At 38.9% G+C, this 19,897-nt stretch overlaps 1 protein-coding gene across 4 annotated transcripts in view; it reads right to left on the reverse strand.

Moving 5' to 3' along the window:
• Positions 1-2,709: 2,709 nt before the first annotated feature.
• Positions 2,710-19,897, reverse strand: part of pax2b (paired box 2b) — a 29,809-nt gene continuing 12,621 nt past the window's right edge. For 3 of the 4 annotated variants that reach the window (XM_080872559.1, XM_080872558.1, XM_080872557.1), the window contains exons 6-10: positions 17,829-18,004; positions 14,966-15,080; positions 7,881-7,982; positions 5,875-5,961; positions 2,710-4,569 (exon numbers count right to left, since the gene is read on the reverse strand). In XM_080872559.1, the coding sequence (XP_080728685.1) occupies positions 4,448-4,569; positions 5,875-5,961; positions 7,881-7,982; positions 14,966-15,080; positions 17,829-18,004 (602 nt within the window). In that variant the 3' untranslated portion in view covers positions 2,710-4,447. Of the gene's footprint in view, positions 4,589-5,874; positions 5,962-7,880; positions 7,983-14,965; positions 15,081-17,828; positions 18,005-19,897 lie in introns of all 4 variants that reach the window. The other variant, XM_080872560.1, reaches the window with a different exon arrangement.

The raw sequence follows: 19,897 nt of genomic DNA on the forward strand, positions 1-19,897 counted from the left end.
CCAGATGTCTTGGGGATCATCAGGCAAATGTGAGATGAACCTTTATGTTCATTTTGGTGGTTTTCTCCTTGTGCCCTCCCACGGATGCCATTTTTGCCCAGCCTCTTTCTTATTGTTGAATCGTGAACTCTGACCTTAAATGAGACATGTGATGCCTGCAGTTCTTTACTGTTTTCTGGGTTCTTCTGTGACCTCCTGGATGTGTCATTAATGTGCTCTTAAAGCACCTTTTGTAGGCTGGTCACTCCTGGAAAGGTTCACCACTGTTCCATGTTTTCCCCCTTTGTGTATGATGGCTCTGACTGTGGTTAACTGGAGTCCCAAGCCTTAAAATGTTTTTTTTTAACCCTTTCCCAACAGATAGATGTCAGTGACTTTATTTCTCAGGTGTTTCTTTAAATCATGGCATGATGTGTTGCTTTTTGAGATCTTTTAGCCCGCTTCTTTTGTCAGGCAGCTTCTATGTAAGTGATTTCTTGATTCAACAGGTCTGCCAGTAATCAGGCTTGAGTGTGTTTAGTGAAACTGAACTCAGCTTTCCAAAAAATGTGGTTAATCACAGTCAATTCATGATTTAACAAGAGGGACAATTACTTTTCACATAGGACCAGGTAAGTTTAGATAACTCCCCGAATCAATAAAATCATCATTTAAAAATGTCATTTTGTGTTTACTCGGGTTATCTTTGTCTAATATTGCATTTTTATGACGATCTGAAACATGTATGTGGGACAAATATGCAAAACAGGAAGGGGCAAAAACTTTTTCACAACACCGTTTAAAGCATATATGTGGCATAGAGTATCTGCAGGCAAATGGATGTAATTTAAACTCCTTTAATGAGTGTGGCTAGGATCAGCCAGAAAGGGCGGCACCTTCTTCAAAGTTCTCACTTGATACAGGTGAGTACAATCATTCAGGGTCACACAGATGGCCGCCCCTCCCTGACTTAAGAATATGGTGGTTTGTGTAATGGCTTTGGCATTATACAGCAAAATAATGCACCCCTGTGACCTTCCAGATAAAAACAATCCATCAGACTACATCAGAAGACATCAAGCCAGGATCAGTGTTGTGAATCCTCTCAAACCTTCCTGCTAAAATGTGAAGTTGGATACAAAAATGAATAAAAACAAGCTGCGCAAAAGTTTTTGCATCCTCTAAATGTGGGAAAAACATATTTGGTAATGTGCCTACTGTATTATCATAACTCCTCTGTTTAGCCACTGAGGGGACCAGTTGCTGCAGTTTTGAAAGCGAAATGTTTCCTCATTTTGCATCTCAAGGTTCTAGATGTCCGTGCTCTATATTTTGTCTCATAATGTGACAAATGTTTTTAATGGATGACTCGTTCGGATAGCAGGAAGACCAGTCATCCACCTTTCTGCCGAGCAGTCATGCTGTTGCACATGCAACATGCTTGGAATTGTTATCCTGAATTGAGAAAGGCTTTCTCTGACGAAAGTCCTTGTGTGTATAGAGCAGCACATGTTGGTCCTAAACCTGCATATATCATTCAGTATTATTGTGGATTTCTCATATATTCTGCACATTGTTTGTGTTCCTTTCCTTTCCTGTTAATCAAACATTCATGATTTAGATTTTTAAATATTTATTTGCCATATCATTCTGCCTGCATCCTAAATGATCTCATGCTCCTATATGTTTACTTCTTTGTGTGGTCAACTACAGACTTAAAATGAATTATTTTTTCGTAAGTAATAAAATTTCTCAATTTCAACTTTTGATATATTGTGATTTTGAATTTAATAAAGGGGTAAAATTAGCTGCAAATAAACACACTTTGACAGTGAGTCTGACAATACATAATGTTTAAACACTCATAAATATATTCAGTTTTCTTTTTCTTATTTCATGGCTTTTTTCAGTATTTCTATAAAAAACGTTGGAGTTTACCAACTTTGAATTCAACTTTACTTACTTAATATGTTTTGGGACACCTGTATATAATGGTAGATTAAATTTATCTATACATTCAGTCTCATAGACCTTTTTAATAATTCATCATATACATATATATTTACATATATATGTTATAATTTTAACAAAGAACTGCAATAGTATATAGAGCTTTAAGGATTCTTGTACAACTTATATTTTTGTAGATAGATAGTAATTAGGTATAGTCTATTTGATACTTCATATTTATTTTCACATCTGTATGCCTTATTCTTATAGCTTTCTATTTTATTTTATTTGTTATACTTTATTGTAGTTGCACACCAGGGGTCAGGGGTAATTTTGATTGTCATTTTGATCCTGTTTATGTACATGCAGAATTGACAATAAAGCTGACTTTGACTTTGACTTAGACGTTGACCATAATTTCACAAAATTTATATGAATGGACTGAAATGCAGCCCTAAAATAATTAAGTAAAGAGAAGCTATACTTAATTGCTTACTTTTGAAATGTATCAAATAAATTTAAAATGATCTTGTCATTTTTCATTAAATTTAGCTTGTACAAATGAGGATTTTAATCACTTTGTTTTGTTCTAGTAAATGCACAAATATAAAAACAAACAGTGAAAAACTTTCAAACATGATTTTCTTTTTTGCGTGAAGTGATAAAAAATAGAAAAATATGAAATCCTCCCATTTAAGAAGATCTAACCAGTCAATTTTTTGTCTTTTGTCTTTATGTGTAAATGCAATGATTATACGAGACAACCCGCAGGTCCTTTTGCGTAAAAGATTTCAGACACTTTTATTATTGTACAAGTGATATCAGCATAATGAAAGTGATAATACCCATGAACATGAAAGACATTTTTTCTTACTGTATTTACAGAGAAGTGTCTTCACATCACACACAAAGAATGCTTCTACAAAATGAACAATTTGTAAATAACATAACATTAAATAAACTCCACCTACCTTTAGGTTTACAGCTGAATATGCATATGATGACCATCTCTGCACTGCATAGAATTTATACATATACTTTTCCTCATGAACAATGCGGGTTTTTTTCCTAATAATAATAACAATAATAACAATAATACTGCTCTCGTGATGCATATAGGCGGCCTGTAAATAAACATTAATGAGAACTAAGTCTTTGGCAAATGCAAATACATTCACTTGACAGATGAAGAAACCATCATTCCAGCTTGATTCAAACAAATGACTTGGCCTGAAACATGTTGGAGGGGGAGGAGGGGGCTAAAGTTAGGAAGGAGCATGTTTAAGGCATTTAGCTGAAAACGTCGCCCTGCTTTTTGATTTTATTGGAGTCATCAGAATCATCTTATCAGCGTGAATCTGAACGCTTCCGTTATCAGACTAGACAAATGATGATAGTGTTTTTACTTGGGATGGCTGTTATATCCTTTTTTTGTGGTTGAATGCCAAAGACTTAATCAACTTAAATAGAAATGTAAGCTGTGAGAACATAGTATAGTGCACGCCAAGGCAGTGACATGATGGGCCTTGAAATACAAGATTAACTGTAAGTGCCTTTTGGACTTACAGCCGGTTTTGTGAAATAAAGCAAAGATGCATGTCAGTTTTCTGCATAATAACGCTCCAGTGTTGCAAACCTCCAAAATAGTGCAAAATTAACAACAAAAAAAAAACCACAACAAAAGTTTTGCCTGATGACCTCTTGAATCCTGACAAATAAGACATAGTGAAACACTAGCCAAGCAGTCTGCAGTTGAGTCATTACGAATTATAAAAATGAAATAAAAAAATCATTTTAAGAATATATTTACTAGTTTCTCGAAGTCTTGCAAATAGCGGGCCATGGTGCTATATAGTCATGGCTCCATCTATTTTCAAACGGATGTTTCTTTATTTATTTCATTTTCATTTTTACATCTTGATTGTGTATCACAGAGAACATATCCTAATCTTCTCATGGCATCAAAAGCGATCGATTTACTCATGCTGGATGTTCAGTCGGTGACTGTTCAAATGGATAAAATCAACATTAGGCTGCCACAGCCTGCACGTGTTGCTGCTAATCTCCTCTGATCTCTCTGCACTGCCGTTTGAATCGAGAGGGAGACAAATTGGAAAAGTGGGGAAAAAAGGCTGCTGCTACATTTTAAGCTCTGGACAGTGTCCCTGCTGAGAGCCATCAAGAAAAAGGAATGTACAGTATTGATCCATGATGGGATGAAACTGTGGTACTGCTAAAGGGGGAAAGAATTCTTGACTTTTCTTTTCTTTTTTAGAGTCTTTTTCCTTTTATTTTATTTGTTAAATCACTGCATTTAGCCACAAGTTTTATCATGTGTGTAGCAACTTTCCCTGTCCGTGATGATGTCTTGGAGATTAAGTTTGGCTTTGATGGTCCAACAAAGCTGTGATGAGAGAGGACTGAAGTTGTCACAAATCCCAAAAACCGTTTAGTTTCTTTTTGTGTGAGCCAGGAATATTTTATGCGCAGTTGCTCAGTGTCCAGTGGACCATGCCGCTCACACCGGGGCAATATGGAGGCTGAGGCCATGGTCCTGCAGGTTGATTTGGTTTCCATGGTAACTAGTGACGGTCATAGGCAGTGGCAGCAGTGGGAGGGGCGGAGCCTCTCGATGCGGCACTATAATAATAAGGGGAACCTGAAAGTTAACAGAAGAACGAACCATTTGAAACAACAAATACAGTTTTCACTGCCATTTACCAAATATGTTAATATTCATATTATAATGTGTAATAATAGGTTTCATCATTCAAGTCACATCACACTAACCATTTACTAAGACCTGTCCCCCACATTTATTGTTTTTACCACCTGCCAATGTTTCCATACTGAAACTTTTGCATCAATCCTTGATGTTAGACCAGCAAAATTAGGATTTTCCTTTAAAGTTTACTTAAATGTTGTTTACTTAACTAGCTATAAACAACTAAGAAAGGTTGCATCTTATGCATTTCACATTTTTTATGCTTTCTAAATCTTTAATTTGATTTAAATTTGAATCTGCAAATGCTGTAATCAAAAAAGAGACCCACTAAAGCTACATGTCACAGACAAAAGGTCACCTATTGGATGTAGAAGACATGACAGGAAGAATTTTTTTTGTTTTTAGTATAGCAATATCAGCAAAATGATTACTCAACTGTTGTCCTAACATAATTTTTCAAATATAACACTTTAACATTTAGGATCGTAGAAGGATGTTCAAGGGGACCTATTGTGCTCATTTCTAGCTCTTTAATTTCTATTATTGTACTCTACTAGAGTAGTTTTGCATGATTCTCTGTTCAAATTAGTCTTTATTTCTCTGCTACTGGGCCTTAATTCATCTACAGTCTGAAACAAGATTTTTAACTCCTGTCCCTTTAAGACCACCATCCCGATAAGACAGCTGTCTCCTGATTGGCTGCAACTTGCAAACAGAAGGTTTGAAGAGCAGGTGGGTGGGGCTCGTGTGTTGACAACCAGGGACAGGATCATCATATTAGGAATATCCTGGTTGTACATATCCAAAACTGCCTTAAACTCAGGATTTAGAGCAGTGTAGTCTGAGCTATTAAACATACTCTAACCTTGTTATTGGAAACATATAAGAATCCGTCATTGGAATAATGTAGAAATGACAGAAAATAGTAGGTCAGTTTTAAGGATTAGCTCAAGCTTTACTTGGGCAAGATAATACAAAATAACACTTGCAATACATATCTATTTTATTACAGGTGGTGCTTAAATAAAACACAAATCACCACCTCAAATGCACTAAAGCACTAAAAAGAAAGTATTGCTCTTGTTAGCGCTCCAGCTGTAATGCTTTGGGATGTATAAATATCCTAAGACTTCCATGTCTGCAAGGCTACAACTGGACTATCGCTGATCTAGTAAATGGTCAATTAATCATTCTCATCAAGTTTCTCACTCGCTACTCACTTAGTAATGCTGGGTTGCTGAATCGCCAGGCTTCATTGTAGGTTGTGTACTGTGGATGACTGTAGGGGTTCCCCGAAAACTCACTCCCTGCAAAACAAAAACAACAAATCAATTAGCATTTCAATGCATCAAACCATTACCCCCTTCACATGCAGTTATTTCTCGTCATTCAAAACAGGATGCAATTTGTGGGTGGAAATGATAGTCATCGATGTGAGACCAGTCAAGCAAGTAATTTATTTCTTTTTCATTTCACTTAAGTTATGCAACACTGAACAATACAGGATGTGACACTGAAGGCGGCTTTTCCCTGTCCCATTTATGGATATCAACCCATTCTTCTTCCTCCAGTATATTCCAAAGCAGTCTAATAAATACAGAGTGGTAATAAACAGTTTCATGCATACGTTTTTGATATGCTGCAATAAATCCTGCAGCCTTTCTTGGAGGAGTTTTAACATCTCCAGTCTCAAAGCCCTCTGGTCTAAACTCTGATGTTTCTTGCAACAGAAGTACCTTGGAGCATGTCAGTGAGCACTGCTGCTGGTTCAACACGTTTCTTTCTTTTACGAGATAATAAAGGCCAGATTTTATATGGAGCTGGTGAGAAATGGCTTTGCTTTAACAGTGTTTTGTGCCTGTCACTAAATCTTAGTGGTTGTGTATAGGATGAATCAGTTGTAACACAAAACCACAAGCCATGGGATTAAGGTCCTCATCTTTTGCTTGGTGCCACATAGGAACAAATGGAAAGTAAAAGTATGTTTGACTTGTCTCTTTTCCACCCACATGATTTAACAGTTTTATTAGCTGAAATCAAAAAAGTAAATCTGGGCTGCGCTATCGCCCAGGGCTCCCACATCACCCTTTGTTTTTACTGCTGCTTTGGCTATTATGGCATCAAGCTTTTGAAGAAGAATATGGAAAAATGTATACAATATATGTATTTTTATTGTCTCTATATTTTCAATATTTTCAAAAATAAACTACTATTTTAAAAATAATGTGCTAAATAATATAATAAATAATTTATAAATAAATAATAAATAATCTAGCAACATAGCATTACATGTAAGCCATTCAGTTCTAAGAATACCACAAACATTAAAGCAGGGCTAGATATGGATGATGCGATGTAATTTGGGTGTACCTACCCTTTAAGAAATACCCTTACCCTTTACAAAAGCATTTGTTTAGTGCTTTGAGGACTAAGTTACCACTAGGTTTTATGAAATGCTCCTTTTTAGTCTACCTTCAAATCACAAAACAACAACAAATGGAAAATAAATGCAACCTCCTTGGCTGAGAATATACTAAAAAATGTCATTTTATAATGGAAGAAAAAGGAACAGCCAGAGTCTGTGATGGGGTGCCTGATTGGTAAATGATATGCTAACACAATGCACACTTGACTGATTTCCTTGTCCATGTGGTTTAATCACGTCAAAGCAAAATGCTGGCTGTGCTTTGCTGAAAACGTGTGCCTCGATGCTGGAGCTGGAGAAGCGTATAAAGCCCTGCACCAAAACTGCATCTTTGCCCTGTTCCTGGCAGTGAAACACAAACCTGACCTCCTCAGAGAGACAATGATTTGAATATTTACCGGGCTCTCATGCCTCTGCCTTTTGACCCTTAACTGTTTGCTGTGAACCTGAACTGCAGGTTAAGTAGAGGAGAGTAAAGGATATGCTCTGGAGCTCAGAGGCTGGGGAGGGCTGCTGGTGCTGTTTATCGAGGCCGCTGAGAACGGCCACCAGAGGAGATGATGAGCCAACAGAACCGGGAAGATGAGAAGAAAGAGAGTTTGACCATGCTCTACCCTTTCTTTGATCACCTACTCAGCTTGTCTGATCCAATCATATGCACACATAATATAAGAATATGTGAATCCCTTATTCTACAGGTCAATATTCATTTAAATATTATACATCTTCTACAAATGTTTTGAGGGAAACGCCAACTGTTAAATAACCCCTAATGAAAATATAAAACACTTCATCTCTTACCAGGAACCATTCCAGCGAGTGTGGAGGTTGGGTAGCTGCCCTGGCCTGTAGGGGGAACGTGAGGGGGATACCCAGGTAAGGTTGTGTTGGCCATATCCCGACCTGCAGAGAGAAAACAAAACAAACAGAAAGAAAACTCAGGTGTGATCTAGAAAATCTTCTGTTTAAGATTGGTGACGCTGTAACTTACAAATGAATCCTTAACACTTGAGTGAAAAGAAACATTTCTATCTTTAAAGCAAGAAGCAAAGTATTCTTTTTTAGGCTTGGAGAATTTAAAATCTGAACTTTTTTATATTCTGCTTGAGTTTCTGCTTTCAGAGTCTGATATTATCAAACAAAATATGTAGAATCTGAATCTGCTGAGCAAATAAGTAGCTGTTCCTGCAAAATAAAGGTTGGTAAAAGCAAACTCAAGTGCGGTTAGCCACTTTCACCTCTGCTTTCAGCCTCCCATCCTCAAAAATGCAAGTGTGCAATTACACAAAACAACCATTACCCCCTGTTTCTGTGGACGTCATGACTCACCACCATCACCACAAGTCAGTCAGTACAAAACTCCAAATTTCAGTTACCAGAAAGCATCAGCCTGCCTCTAATAGGTGAACTAAAAACAAACTAACAGCTGCTGCTTCCAATCAACCGAATCCTAGTCACGTATATATGTCTCCTCATTAAACAATTCAAACTTGTCTAAATATGGCAGCCTTTAGTAAACCCCAGAAGTCTCCTCTCTTTTCTGTAGTGGCTGTAAAGGCAGAGCACGCAGGCCCCTCCGCAGAGCGTCACCCGTCTGGCTGCAGATATTCAGCTCTGTAATTGAGAGTGACGGTTGGGCTGTCCTCGTTGGCCACAGGGACATTCGGACTACGGCACGTAACTCCATTTACCACAGTGGCTGGGGTAAGAGAGGCCCCTGCTATATTGTCAACTGTGAGGGTCACTTAGACTCAAAGGGAAAAATCATTTCCCACTGGAGCTTTAATGAGGAAGTACAGGATAAAATGCACCGTAACACCAGAGGACAACAGTTGTTCGTGTTGTTGGTGTTACAAAAAAAAAAGAAAAGAAAATTATAGTCTGGCACCAGATTCAAATCCAAGTTTACTTTTTCATCTTATGAGGCAAAAAGTGTTTACTGGTAAATGCTGTTTTCCCTCAAACAATGTTTTTGACTCTGCAGCGCCGCTATGCATGATTTGTCTCACTTTTAATGTCTGTGACTCTGTACCTCTAACAAAATAAGAGGATATGCAAAGCAATAACTATATAATAGAATAAAACAACAACAACAACAACAACAAAGTACTGCCAGTAAGCATAAGACACAGAAAACATATATATACTGGATTAAAAGAATAATGGAACAAACAGATTATTTGTTTATTTTGAGGATGTGGGAATGATACTTTTGGCTAATGATGTACCACTACTACAAGCTGGCAGCAATACTGGCTATGCCGAGGGATGTGGGGGCCAGGGACTGAAAAGGTTGGTGGTAAAACTGGCAGAAACATGGTGGCAGGCCCACAAGGCCAAGATCTGCCAGAGAGGACCAGGAGGACGAGGGTTAGGAGTAAAAGAAGCCATGGAAGCTTTGAATGGCTTCTATTTAACGCAAAGAGTGCATGGAGAGTTGAGGCTCTCTTTGTTTGTTTTTTGGTAAAATAGGAACCAATACAAAGGATTAACAGCAGCTGACACTGCTTTCATTGTTTTCTCACTCAACTACAGTGCTGCACTTGAATATGATGTATACAACAGTATTTATTCAGTGATTAAAATCATCTCCAGGCTGACCTGCTGGCCTGCTTTACTTAAAATATACTGTAACTCATATAATCCATGCTAACTCCCGAAAAAGACTCTTATGTATAATATTAATGTTATGATACATTTTTGTGTTGTTATTGTGAACACCAGTGGAAATTCTAACTGCAAAAAACAAACAAACAACAAAACCCCCAAAACAAAACAAAAATACCAATCTTAATCAAGGTTTTCAGCTCCATCATCAATTGAACCCTTAAAATGCGAATATTAATTAAAAAAAACCATTTTTTTTTTGTCTGAAATTGTCACTCGATGACACAAATTTGCCACTCTGTTGTTCAGCAGAAAAAAGATTTATTCACAGGTTTGTTCAAAGGTACAATGTAAACCACAACGCTGTAAAATAGTACATGAAAGGCAAATATCAACTTACTTGTGAAGCGAATTTGCTCTAAAAACACTTTCCCCCCCAAAAAAGAACTTTTTCATTTGTGATCACAAATTGTCTGATAAAGAAACGATTAAATCTTATGTCCAACAACTGTTCCCTATTGTTTGCAAATCTCCACACTGATCGTTGTATTGTACGAGGGTCTGCTGAGATTTATCTTCTGCTTAAAGCGCTGAAACTCAAGGGCTGCAGAGTTAAAGAGCTTTATAGAAAAGAGTGAGGTCATGCTGGACCTTTCATTTATAATAAGAATTAGTTAGCCACAAGCCAGTGCACATAAGTCAAAGGGAGCCGTGGGAGTACTGTAGGTGGGGGGTCCAGCAGGGTTGAGGCCATTGTGTATGTGTGTGTGTGCATGTGTGTGTGTAGACACTGGTAACTATTGTCTAGCTGTCTCCCTAAACAATGACACTATCTTTTCTTCATTATTATTGCAGCAGCTACAGCTTCCTCATATGTTTAATAAAAGTAAATACTCTAATCTCTCCATTAGCTTCTGAAAAATATAATCACCACAAGATCTGTTTTTGCTTGCAGTTTTAATTTATTTTCTTCAGAAATAATAGCATACTGCAGTTCAATTCGGCTTCTTTTATGCTGGATGAAGTCACGGCTGTACTGTAGTTATCGACGGGCACTTTATATTTTAAATAACCAAGCAAGACTAGATAACTCAGTTTTATGAAAGCTGATTTTACTAAAAGTTTGGATGAAGGAGTCATTATATTTTTCCTCGTGTGACGCTGCTTCCAATCTGGGATGTTATTGGTATATTTCTGAATTAAAAAAAATGTGTCCAACTGAAACTGGAAATGAACATTATTGGGGTAGTAAATTTGCATGAAGTAAGTGTAACTACATCGAAAAAAATAAACAAAACAAAATCACTAAACAAATTTAAAAAAAAGGATTTGATTTTGTTTAGTCAATTCACCAATATTGGACCTAAAACTGATCAGGTCAATCAGATCAGTGAAACAATACTTTCAGCATAACCCTCATGGAAACTTCAGCCTTCATTTCCTCTCCAAAAAGTGTCAATTTTGCTAAGCGATTAGAATAAATGAATAAAAGAAGGACTTTAACATGCAAAACAGGAAAGGTTTACCCATTAAAAAACAGTTAATAAAGGTGTTTTAAAGGTATGTTTGCCAAGCTTCTGCGCTGATAACCGCCTGTGCCGAATCCTGCTTTTGTATATTCCAGGATGCAGTTGGCAGTGACTGCCAGAAGCTCTGTTACTGTTGCTTTATGTCCCCTTTAAAACCCTCTTTCAGTGAGGCACCGATTTGGAGAACTCTCTGTACAGCAATGATAACCTCATTAGCTGCTTCCTAGCCTTTGTTGTTTTTGCAACAGAGATGTGTGTCCAGATTCTCATTAAAAGATGGCTTTCTTTATATTGTCTGTTTCCTCTGACAGTCCCCTTAGATTGAACGCCAGCAAATCGAGCTATTTATTTTCCCCTGTCCTCTTTTTTTCCCCCTTTCTTTCGCTGCAAAAATCAATTCAAAGATTTTTTGGTTCGCTGTTACAAAAGCCTGTTGATTTCTGTCTTCATTTGAGAAGCAGCTCGAGCTGGGAATACTGTGTTATATTTCATAAACATAGCGGATTTCTTGTGAACATATTTGAACCCCCCAAAAAAGCAAACTTTGAAGTACACAGAGTGACTGAAAACATATATTATTATAGCAATAAAACCCGTGGGTTTTATCTGAACCCACAACCAGACACATTATGCACTAACAACTACTCAATTTCTTAAAACACAAAGGGAAAACCGGGGTGACCTTCTTGTTATTTGGCACAAGAACAAAGTCATTTGTGAATTACTCTTTTGCTTGCAAGAGTATTAAATTTACCATGACAGGGACACCTTCATGTTTGCTACAACAACAACCAAAAATCTTTGACCTCCATTTTCTAGGCTATATACAGAATGGGGCAATTTATCACGAGCCAAAAAATCTCAGCACCCTAATTAATTACAACTAAGTAAAGAATGTTTGGAGAGCCAAATTGCTTTAATTCCCCGAACACCGGCTGAAAGTCATTCATTATCAAATGTGTGCTCAAAGGTTAGTTTGCTTTTCTGAAGATGAAATAAGCATTAATTTCGGAGCCCGCATTTTCCCCTGTGGGAAGACACGGGAGCGATTTGTCACGAGGCCACACATCACTGATGGCAGGTTCACTGTCTGATCATTGCTCGCTGCTCACTGGACAACGGCAGGTCTTGACGCTTTCTGTGTAGTTCACCCTGAGAGCACTCGCTCAGCTAAAGTGTGGCTAACCTCTGGATGAGGTTTTGTTTAATAGCAGGAAGGTATAAAAGGGGTGTACAGAAGCAGCTGCTTGAGTAGGAGAGGTGTCATTGACACAGGGGCTTTAAGCCATTGGAGGCCTCCATTAACAGGCCCAGCAGGGAATATGTTTAAAGAGTCTTCAGTATGCGGCCAATGAGCAGAGATGTGTAAAACTCCCACTGAACGCTCATGGGAATTTTAAGAGGGCTCTTAAGTCTGAAGCAGCATCAAGAAAACAGGTGGGCTCTGGCTAATTTCAGGAAATACAGAAACGCTCTATAGAAATAGTGGACAATTGGCCGTATCAAGACCATCTCTCCATTTATTTCTCAAAATACACACAAAAAAAGTTCCGAACTCCTCCCTCCGCTATTCACAAATTCACCCACGGCTCACACTATTTGAATTTTAAGCAGTTCGACTGAAAAAGAATAAGAAGCACTTGAGATGAAATCCATCTCTCGAAGGGAATTCATCAAAGAAATTACTTCCCATATCAACAATAGAAATTACCTCACAATATGCAATTGTCCTATCCACATATTCATGGAACCCTTTGGTGTTTTTATGGGGTAAGAGGGACTATTTAGCAGGTAATACAGCATTAATGTGGAGGAAAGGGAGAAAAAAAAAGTGTTTTAATGGAAGTGGCTTCTTGCCTCTGAATTTCGATGATGTGCACAATGCCCTTAAATCCCTTTCTTATTTGAGCCTGCTTTGCAGGTACTTTTGAGCCTTAATAGGATAAGCAGAGGACACAAAAGATTTCTATCTCTGAAGTCTTTCAGTTCACTGAGAATCCTGATCTCTGGCAATGAGCACTTCATGAATCATTCATTTTTAATAGATTATGCAAATTCCAGGACATAAAATCAACAAGATCAATAACTGCAGGCATTTTAATTGGTGTTCAAAAACACATTTTTAAGCACGAACATAATCTGCAGTTCTTTCCCGCGTAAAGACACAATTAATTTGAAATTGGATCTCAGCCTAAATACTGCAGATAATTTGCCACTTTTTGCAAGGCTTAAAATTCCTCTGGTGAGCTTATCGCTGGCAAGTAAACTGTAATACTCAGCCATTAGAGAGACCACACACCTGAATATCACCTATTATCACACAGGCAGGCACTGGGGGGAAAACCAAGCAGAAGAGCCACTAACCAAATAGTAATTACCAAGTGGAAGTCAGAGCCATGTTTGTTCCATTAGTTTGACCTCTGTACGCTTTATTCCTGAGATCTTCCAACATGGAAGGGCGCAGAAAAAACTTATTTACTAATACAAAATCAAGTCGAGTCAGGTGCTTTCCACACACACACACACACACACACACACACACACACACACACACACACACACACACACACACACACACACACACACACACACACACTGGAACACACAGCCATCCATACAATCCCATCTTTCTTCCTCTTAATGTCTCTTTGCACCTGTAAAGCAGTAAGGAGACCCTCTCTGCAGAGACCATCTAAAATATCCCAGGTGCCGCCTGTAGAGACAAGCCTGTTTCTATGGGGCCATCAGTGCACAAAGGACAAACACACACCTTTCTTCTCAGGAGGCCTGCCTTACAGGGGGAAATCTACCTCCCACATATTAATGAGAGAAGGGCCCTTTCTTTTCTCATAAGACTGCTTGGCTATCATTTGAGAAGGAGGGCTGCAGCAATTTTCAATCACCCTGTCTCCCCCCCCCCCCCCCCCCCCCCCCCCCCCGCGCAGAACTCGTTGCCTTTGATGGCTGCTGCATAATTATATGAATTTTAATAAAAGCTCTGTATATTAATCTCAGGCCCCCGACAGTCATCGTAAACTTTCAGTAAACTTAACCTTCTTCTTGGTAATAACACTGCAACAACAAAACAATATTTCAATTAACCAGACAGTCATTAACTGTGACAAGGAGAGGAGACAACTAGGAGGGAGAAGCAGAGAGAGAGAAAGAGAGAGAGGAGGGTGAAATAAATGATCGTAGTGTTAGAGTTAGGCGGCAGAAATGCCAGAGCGTATTTACCGAGGCACATTACTCGTGCTTTGAGACACACAAACTATCTCCTGGAGAACAAATTGCAGGAGCAACACAGCAGCAGCCAACAAGCAGTCAGTCCTGCATGGTGGCCTTTTTTTTTCCCTCCCAGAGACCTTGCTCTGATACACAGTCATAGTTCTGATGTGCTGGCACCCAAAGGTCCTTGTCCAGTAGTGACTGAACAGCTCCCCTCCCCTCCCAGTCTCTCTTATCGCCCTGCTTGCTCAGCAAAAAAAAAAAAAAGGAAAAAAAAAAAACCAAGACGGAAGACTGCTGCTAAGCTTTTTATCGCATTTTCAGCTCAGAGTGAAACGGTAAAAAAGTCTTCACACTTAACTTTTTGCTTTGCCTTTATTGTCACATATTTCATTTTGCTCTTTGTCAGTTGCACAGGCATGTTTAGCTCTGACTTTCTTGTCCTTTTACATTGTTCAAAACCCCTCAGCTGAAGCTGTGGCTCAGCAGCATAAAGGCGTACTGTATGGCACTTGATCTTACCTACAGGGTAGCTTTGCGACACGCTGGGGCCCAGGTCTGGGTTGGCGCTAGAGGATAAACTGGGTTTGCCTTCGTCCAGGCTGGAATTCAGGGCAGGAAGCGAGTACTCATTAGCCTGGGAAAAGGACAGTTGAATCATTACACAACCAAACAATACCTATGGAAATCCTCCTTTCTCCTCCTCCATTAAGCGTTCCACACAGGCCTGTGTGAGTATAAATTTGTATGAGAGCATTGTGTGTGTGTGTGTGTGTGTTCATGCTGCAGGGTGGCAGTTCAAGCATATCATGAATGTATTTTGGTATTGTCTGAGAGGAAGTGGGATTTTGAGATGAGTGAAAAGCCAAGGTGTCAGCTGGCCCTTTGTGCTTGACTGCAGTGCTACTCCTGATCAGCCAAGGGAGAAAGCAGTTCTGCTTTGTTACAGACACACCATGTGGCCTCGTTTAAGGAACACTATTCAGGTTTTTTTTTTTTTTTGAGTTTTTGTTGTTTTAATTTGGAGTCTAAACCACCTTTAAATTTCATTACCTCTTATCTCTGAATACAATCACTTGTACAGCTTGTGTGTTTTGCTATCGTAAAACTGTTGAGGCTTTTCTTTTTGTTTGGGCTCAGATGTTGGCTTAAAGGGCCAGTTCACCCAAATCACGCACGATACAAACCCTTAATCCTTCTGATATTTTGAAATGTAAACACATCTGGAGCCACCCTTTTAATAGAGACTGATGGAGATGTAACTTTTTTTTAAAGGAAAAATTTGTTAAAACACTGCGGTTTGCCATTAAAGATTTTCATTATTATTGCTAATCTATCAAATATTTAAAAAAAAAATAGATTTCCTCATTTCTTTTTTCTTTTAAAAAATAATATTTTTTCAAAATAAACTTTCCTTTTAATTTTGAAAAAATTAAAATTAAAAAGACAAACAAAAAACCCCCACATGAAATAAAGTTTAAAATTGATAAAAAATAGATTATTTAAATAAAAAAGTAAAGTAAAAGTAAAATATCATTATAAATAAGTGAGGATTTTTGATGTAGAAAATATTTATTAATCATGACTTTTGATCAAAAACTCATGGCAACACGTCTTTTCTTTACTGTGTATTATTATAGCACTGAATTATCTGCAGAACTCACATATTTTATAGAAGCATTTTTATTGTCAGCGACTGACACCAAAGCCTGTACAGGCACTGTGCTACACAAAAGCCTCCCATTCACCTTCATTGCACTGGGATGGAATCAAAAAACAAACGAACAAAAAAATGAACTCTAACTTGTAATTTGGGTGACCTGACTTTTTAATTAAATAAAAAACTTTCTCAATGTAAAAAAATACTCTTCCAGGTTCCCCATGGCAGATGTTAGCAGATTTTTTTTAATGAGATGAGACTTCCGGAGTCTGAGTGTTGACAATGTTTGTCCAAAGCGCAGTGTGCGAGGCTCAGTGGGCCGCGCTCCCACAGGAGGACGCCTGTGACCCCGCTCTTGTCTGCCACTATCACAGATAAACTCTAATTGTCTGCTACAACTGTTCACTGGCACAATGTCGGATGTTTTCCTCTATTCTCGCAGGCTTCAGACGCCAAACAGACGTTTTATCATGCAGATAAAGGGCAGGAGGGGGAAAACTGAAAAGATAGGTCTGAAAAGGATGACCAAATGGCTAGCAGAAGTGTGGGAGGGGTGAATCCATTGAGTTTTGCATCTCCAGAATGGCTTTTTAATGCCTCGCTACAGAACCCAGACACTGGCTAATAGGGACACATTTTCCAGAGGAAAAAAGAAAAAAAACCATGAGGCACCCATGAAAGGGAAAATACTCTGATTAATATTGCATTAAATTAAAGGTGATTTTTCTGGACTGTTCCTGGCCTCCTTTCTTTTTTCTTACTTACTCACCCCCTTTTCCTAGTCTAACCCTTTTCCCTCTGCCTTTTAATACTCTCCCTGACGCTCTTTGTGATTGCAAGTCATTTCCAATTCATTTTGGTATTGATCTTCCAGTAGAAATCAGTTTTGTAATTAGCTGCAAATTAGGCCCTCTTCTGGAGGTGAGGCCTGTCCCACTGATTTATCACCTACGTAATTCGCCCCGATTGGAGAGAAATTAAAATGAACTCAATTAGGTGACTGCTTTTGCTTTATGGGTCCGACTTGTAGTTCGGTGGGAGAAATTAATAGTCTCTTGTTGTTTAATAGTATAATGAAAGTAAATAAAGGTTATCCATTGTAATAAGCCCAGAGCTTTTAATAAGCGGTGGGTTCTGGCTGTCATTTTGGCGTGGGGGGTGGCTGTTTCCCAAATGCCTCTTAATTTTTCGAAATGAGGATGGATGGCCAGAGTGGCTTTAATATCAGGACCAGGAAAAAGGTGGAGGCTAGTGTTTCATACAACTATTTCATGGGCATGTGTTACAATAAAGGCAGCTTTTTGAGGCCGCGTCAGTCGTTGCACATTAAGATATGTCATAGAATTGGAAAATAAACAACAAAGGCAAGAAACAACAGTTGAATAGTGTGGCAAAAATGAAGAAAAAAAATCTAGGTATTGATTAATTTCTGTTGCTTTACTGTTATTCTCAATTACAGGGAGTACACAGAATGTGTTTTTCATCACCAAATCAATAGTATGTGGGAGTTTTCCTACTGATACCTCCAGCATTATACATGCTGGGGCTGTAATCCCAGGCTTTGCCATCTCAGACATTTATTTAATTAGCTTTTATTTCCAGGAAAGGGTTTGGGAATATATGTGACAGAGGTGCTTTTTCTGTGTTTGACTCAGTACTAGCATGCTCGGTTTTCAGTGCTGCAAGAAAGGAAAAGCAAAGATGGAGAGTTTCGGTGCCACTAACCTGTTCTAGTTTGACATGTTCCGTCGTAGAGAAGACGTCAGGGTACGAGGGGCGTTCAAAGACCCGGTCCAACGCTTCCAGCTGCTGCTGTGTGAAGGCATCTGCCCTCAGGTGTTTCCGTAAACTCTCCACACTACCCTGAGAATCACTGTTTGGGCCAGAACCATCTGAACCATCTACAAGAAGAAAGAGCAACATTCGAGACACTGACCCCGGGAAGCTGGCCTTTACTTCAAGCTATGCACTTTATATTCTTCTCATGTTTTTTTCCTGTACCTTCTCTGTGGGGGATCTGAGAAATGGAGTGCAGGTTTTTCTGTACCTTAATGGCTGTGGTGAGCCACTGGCTACATTACACATTCCACAGTATTAACACCATCATGATCTGAAAGCCCTCTGGTAATTGATGGATTACCGTCACTTGCAAATATATACATGTTGTGGCAAGCATGTGTACTAATGAAAGCAGCAGCAAGCCCATTATAGTGCCTTTTCATTTCAGCCAGTGCATTTTTCTTCCTTCTTTCCTACCCCCCCACCCAAAACCCTACCGATGTTACTGAAATCAAGAGCAGCCTTTTTTTTTAAAGCACAATTTCCCTTTCACAATTCAATACTGCTTCCATTCTCAGTGAGCGGGTGGTTCCATTTGAAAGCAGCAGCAGAGGACAAGGGGCTGAATAAAATTGTACATTCTTGTTCAATCATCCTGCTCTCCAAACACGGGAATTTTCTCCCGACTCCTGACCTGATTACTCGTCTGTTGGGAGAAGGATGCCTCTCCCGTTGTTACTTGTGTGCAACGCTTTCAAACCTTCACAGACCATCCTTCCATAGCGCCCTCTCTTTTTCTCTTCTCCAGCCCTTCTTAACCACCCCCCGCACACCCCCTCAGCCACCTCTCCAGGCTGCAGTGACAGTGTCTGTAGGTCTTCTTCCCCGGATCCCAGAAAGCTTCAGCTCCCTTACAAATCTGTCATTCTAAATTTGCGGCAGATTATGTTCTCCCCTCAGTGGGAGAGTGGTGATATATGATATGCAAGGCCGCTATTGATTGCCTGTTCTGGTGGCAAGAGGGAGCTGAAATGAACTTGAAATGAACATCATGCCTCAACTCATTGTGCGTATAATACTCTACTTAATCCCACATTTTTCTCTGCCATGGAATTCAGTTGATCAATCATGTCTGTGTGATAGTACCATTTGGGAGGGTTATTGCCGTTCTATTCTGCTGCTTGACCTTTTTTCACCGGCTGAGGCCAGAGGATGAACCCGACTCTCCAAAGAGGAGCTGATGGAGCTATAAACAAGACCATAGGTAGGTGTGCATAAGCCAAAATTGTGCTGGCTGCAAAAATGTAAAGAAATAAAGCGTTTTGCTAACAATATCTTATTAGCAAAACTTTCAGTCTCCAAAATAAATGCATTAAGGTTTATTTAAAAGTGCTGCAGAGATCTGACAGGCTGTATTGTTTTGTGACGGAAATATTGCCATGAGTTTCTTAGTCAGTGTCACGTTTGCATAAAAAGGCTTTTATAGAGCTGCATTGTGAGGAACTCTTATATTTTTGCTATGCGGAAGATCTGATTTGGGAGATAAACGGTTTCACTGATGCATCATTTACCTTTCAAAGAGGTAATATGAGGTAATGTGTAGAGGGTGTCTGCAAAGGAAGGACAGCAGCATCATTCATTTCAGCAACTGCCCTAAAATGAATTTATTTGTGTAATTAATTAAGTGACAAAGCAGCCCAGTAATTATAATGGTGCTGTGACAAAGGAGGAAACTGGGTAATGTATTACATAGTGTGCAAAGGAAGAAGTTTGAGGTGATTGAATTTGCTCTTTGTTTCCAGGTTTGAAACTGTGAATGTTGACATGACCACTCGATTTACATCAAGTTAGATGAGATAATCCATTTCAGCCCTAATTTGAGGTTTTATCTTACAGGACATAGGTTAGCAGTAGAAAGGCTGTATATAAAAGATGGATGCAGCTCTGAAAAGTGAAGTCTAATACAGCTGAAAAAAGATTAAGTGCATTTAAAAAAATGACCCTTTGGCTCCCTT

Source organism: Rhamphochromis sp. 'chilingali' (assembly GCF_963969265.1).
Source record: "Rhamphochromis sp. 'chilingali' genome assembly, chromosome: 22".
Classification (NCBI taxonomy): domain Eukaryota; kingdom Metazoa; phylum Chordata; class Actinopteri; order Cichliformes; family Cichlidae; genus Rhamphochromis; species Rhamphochromis sp. 'chilingali'.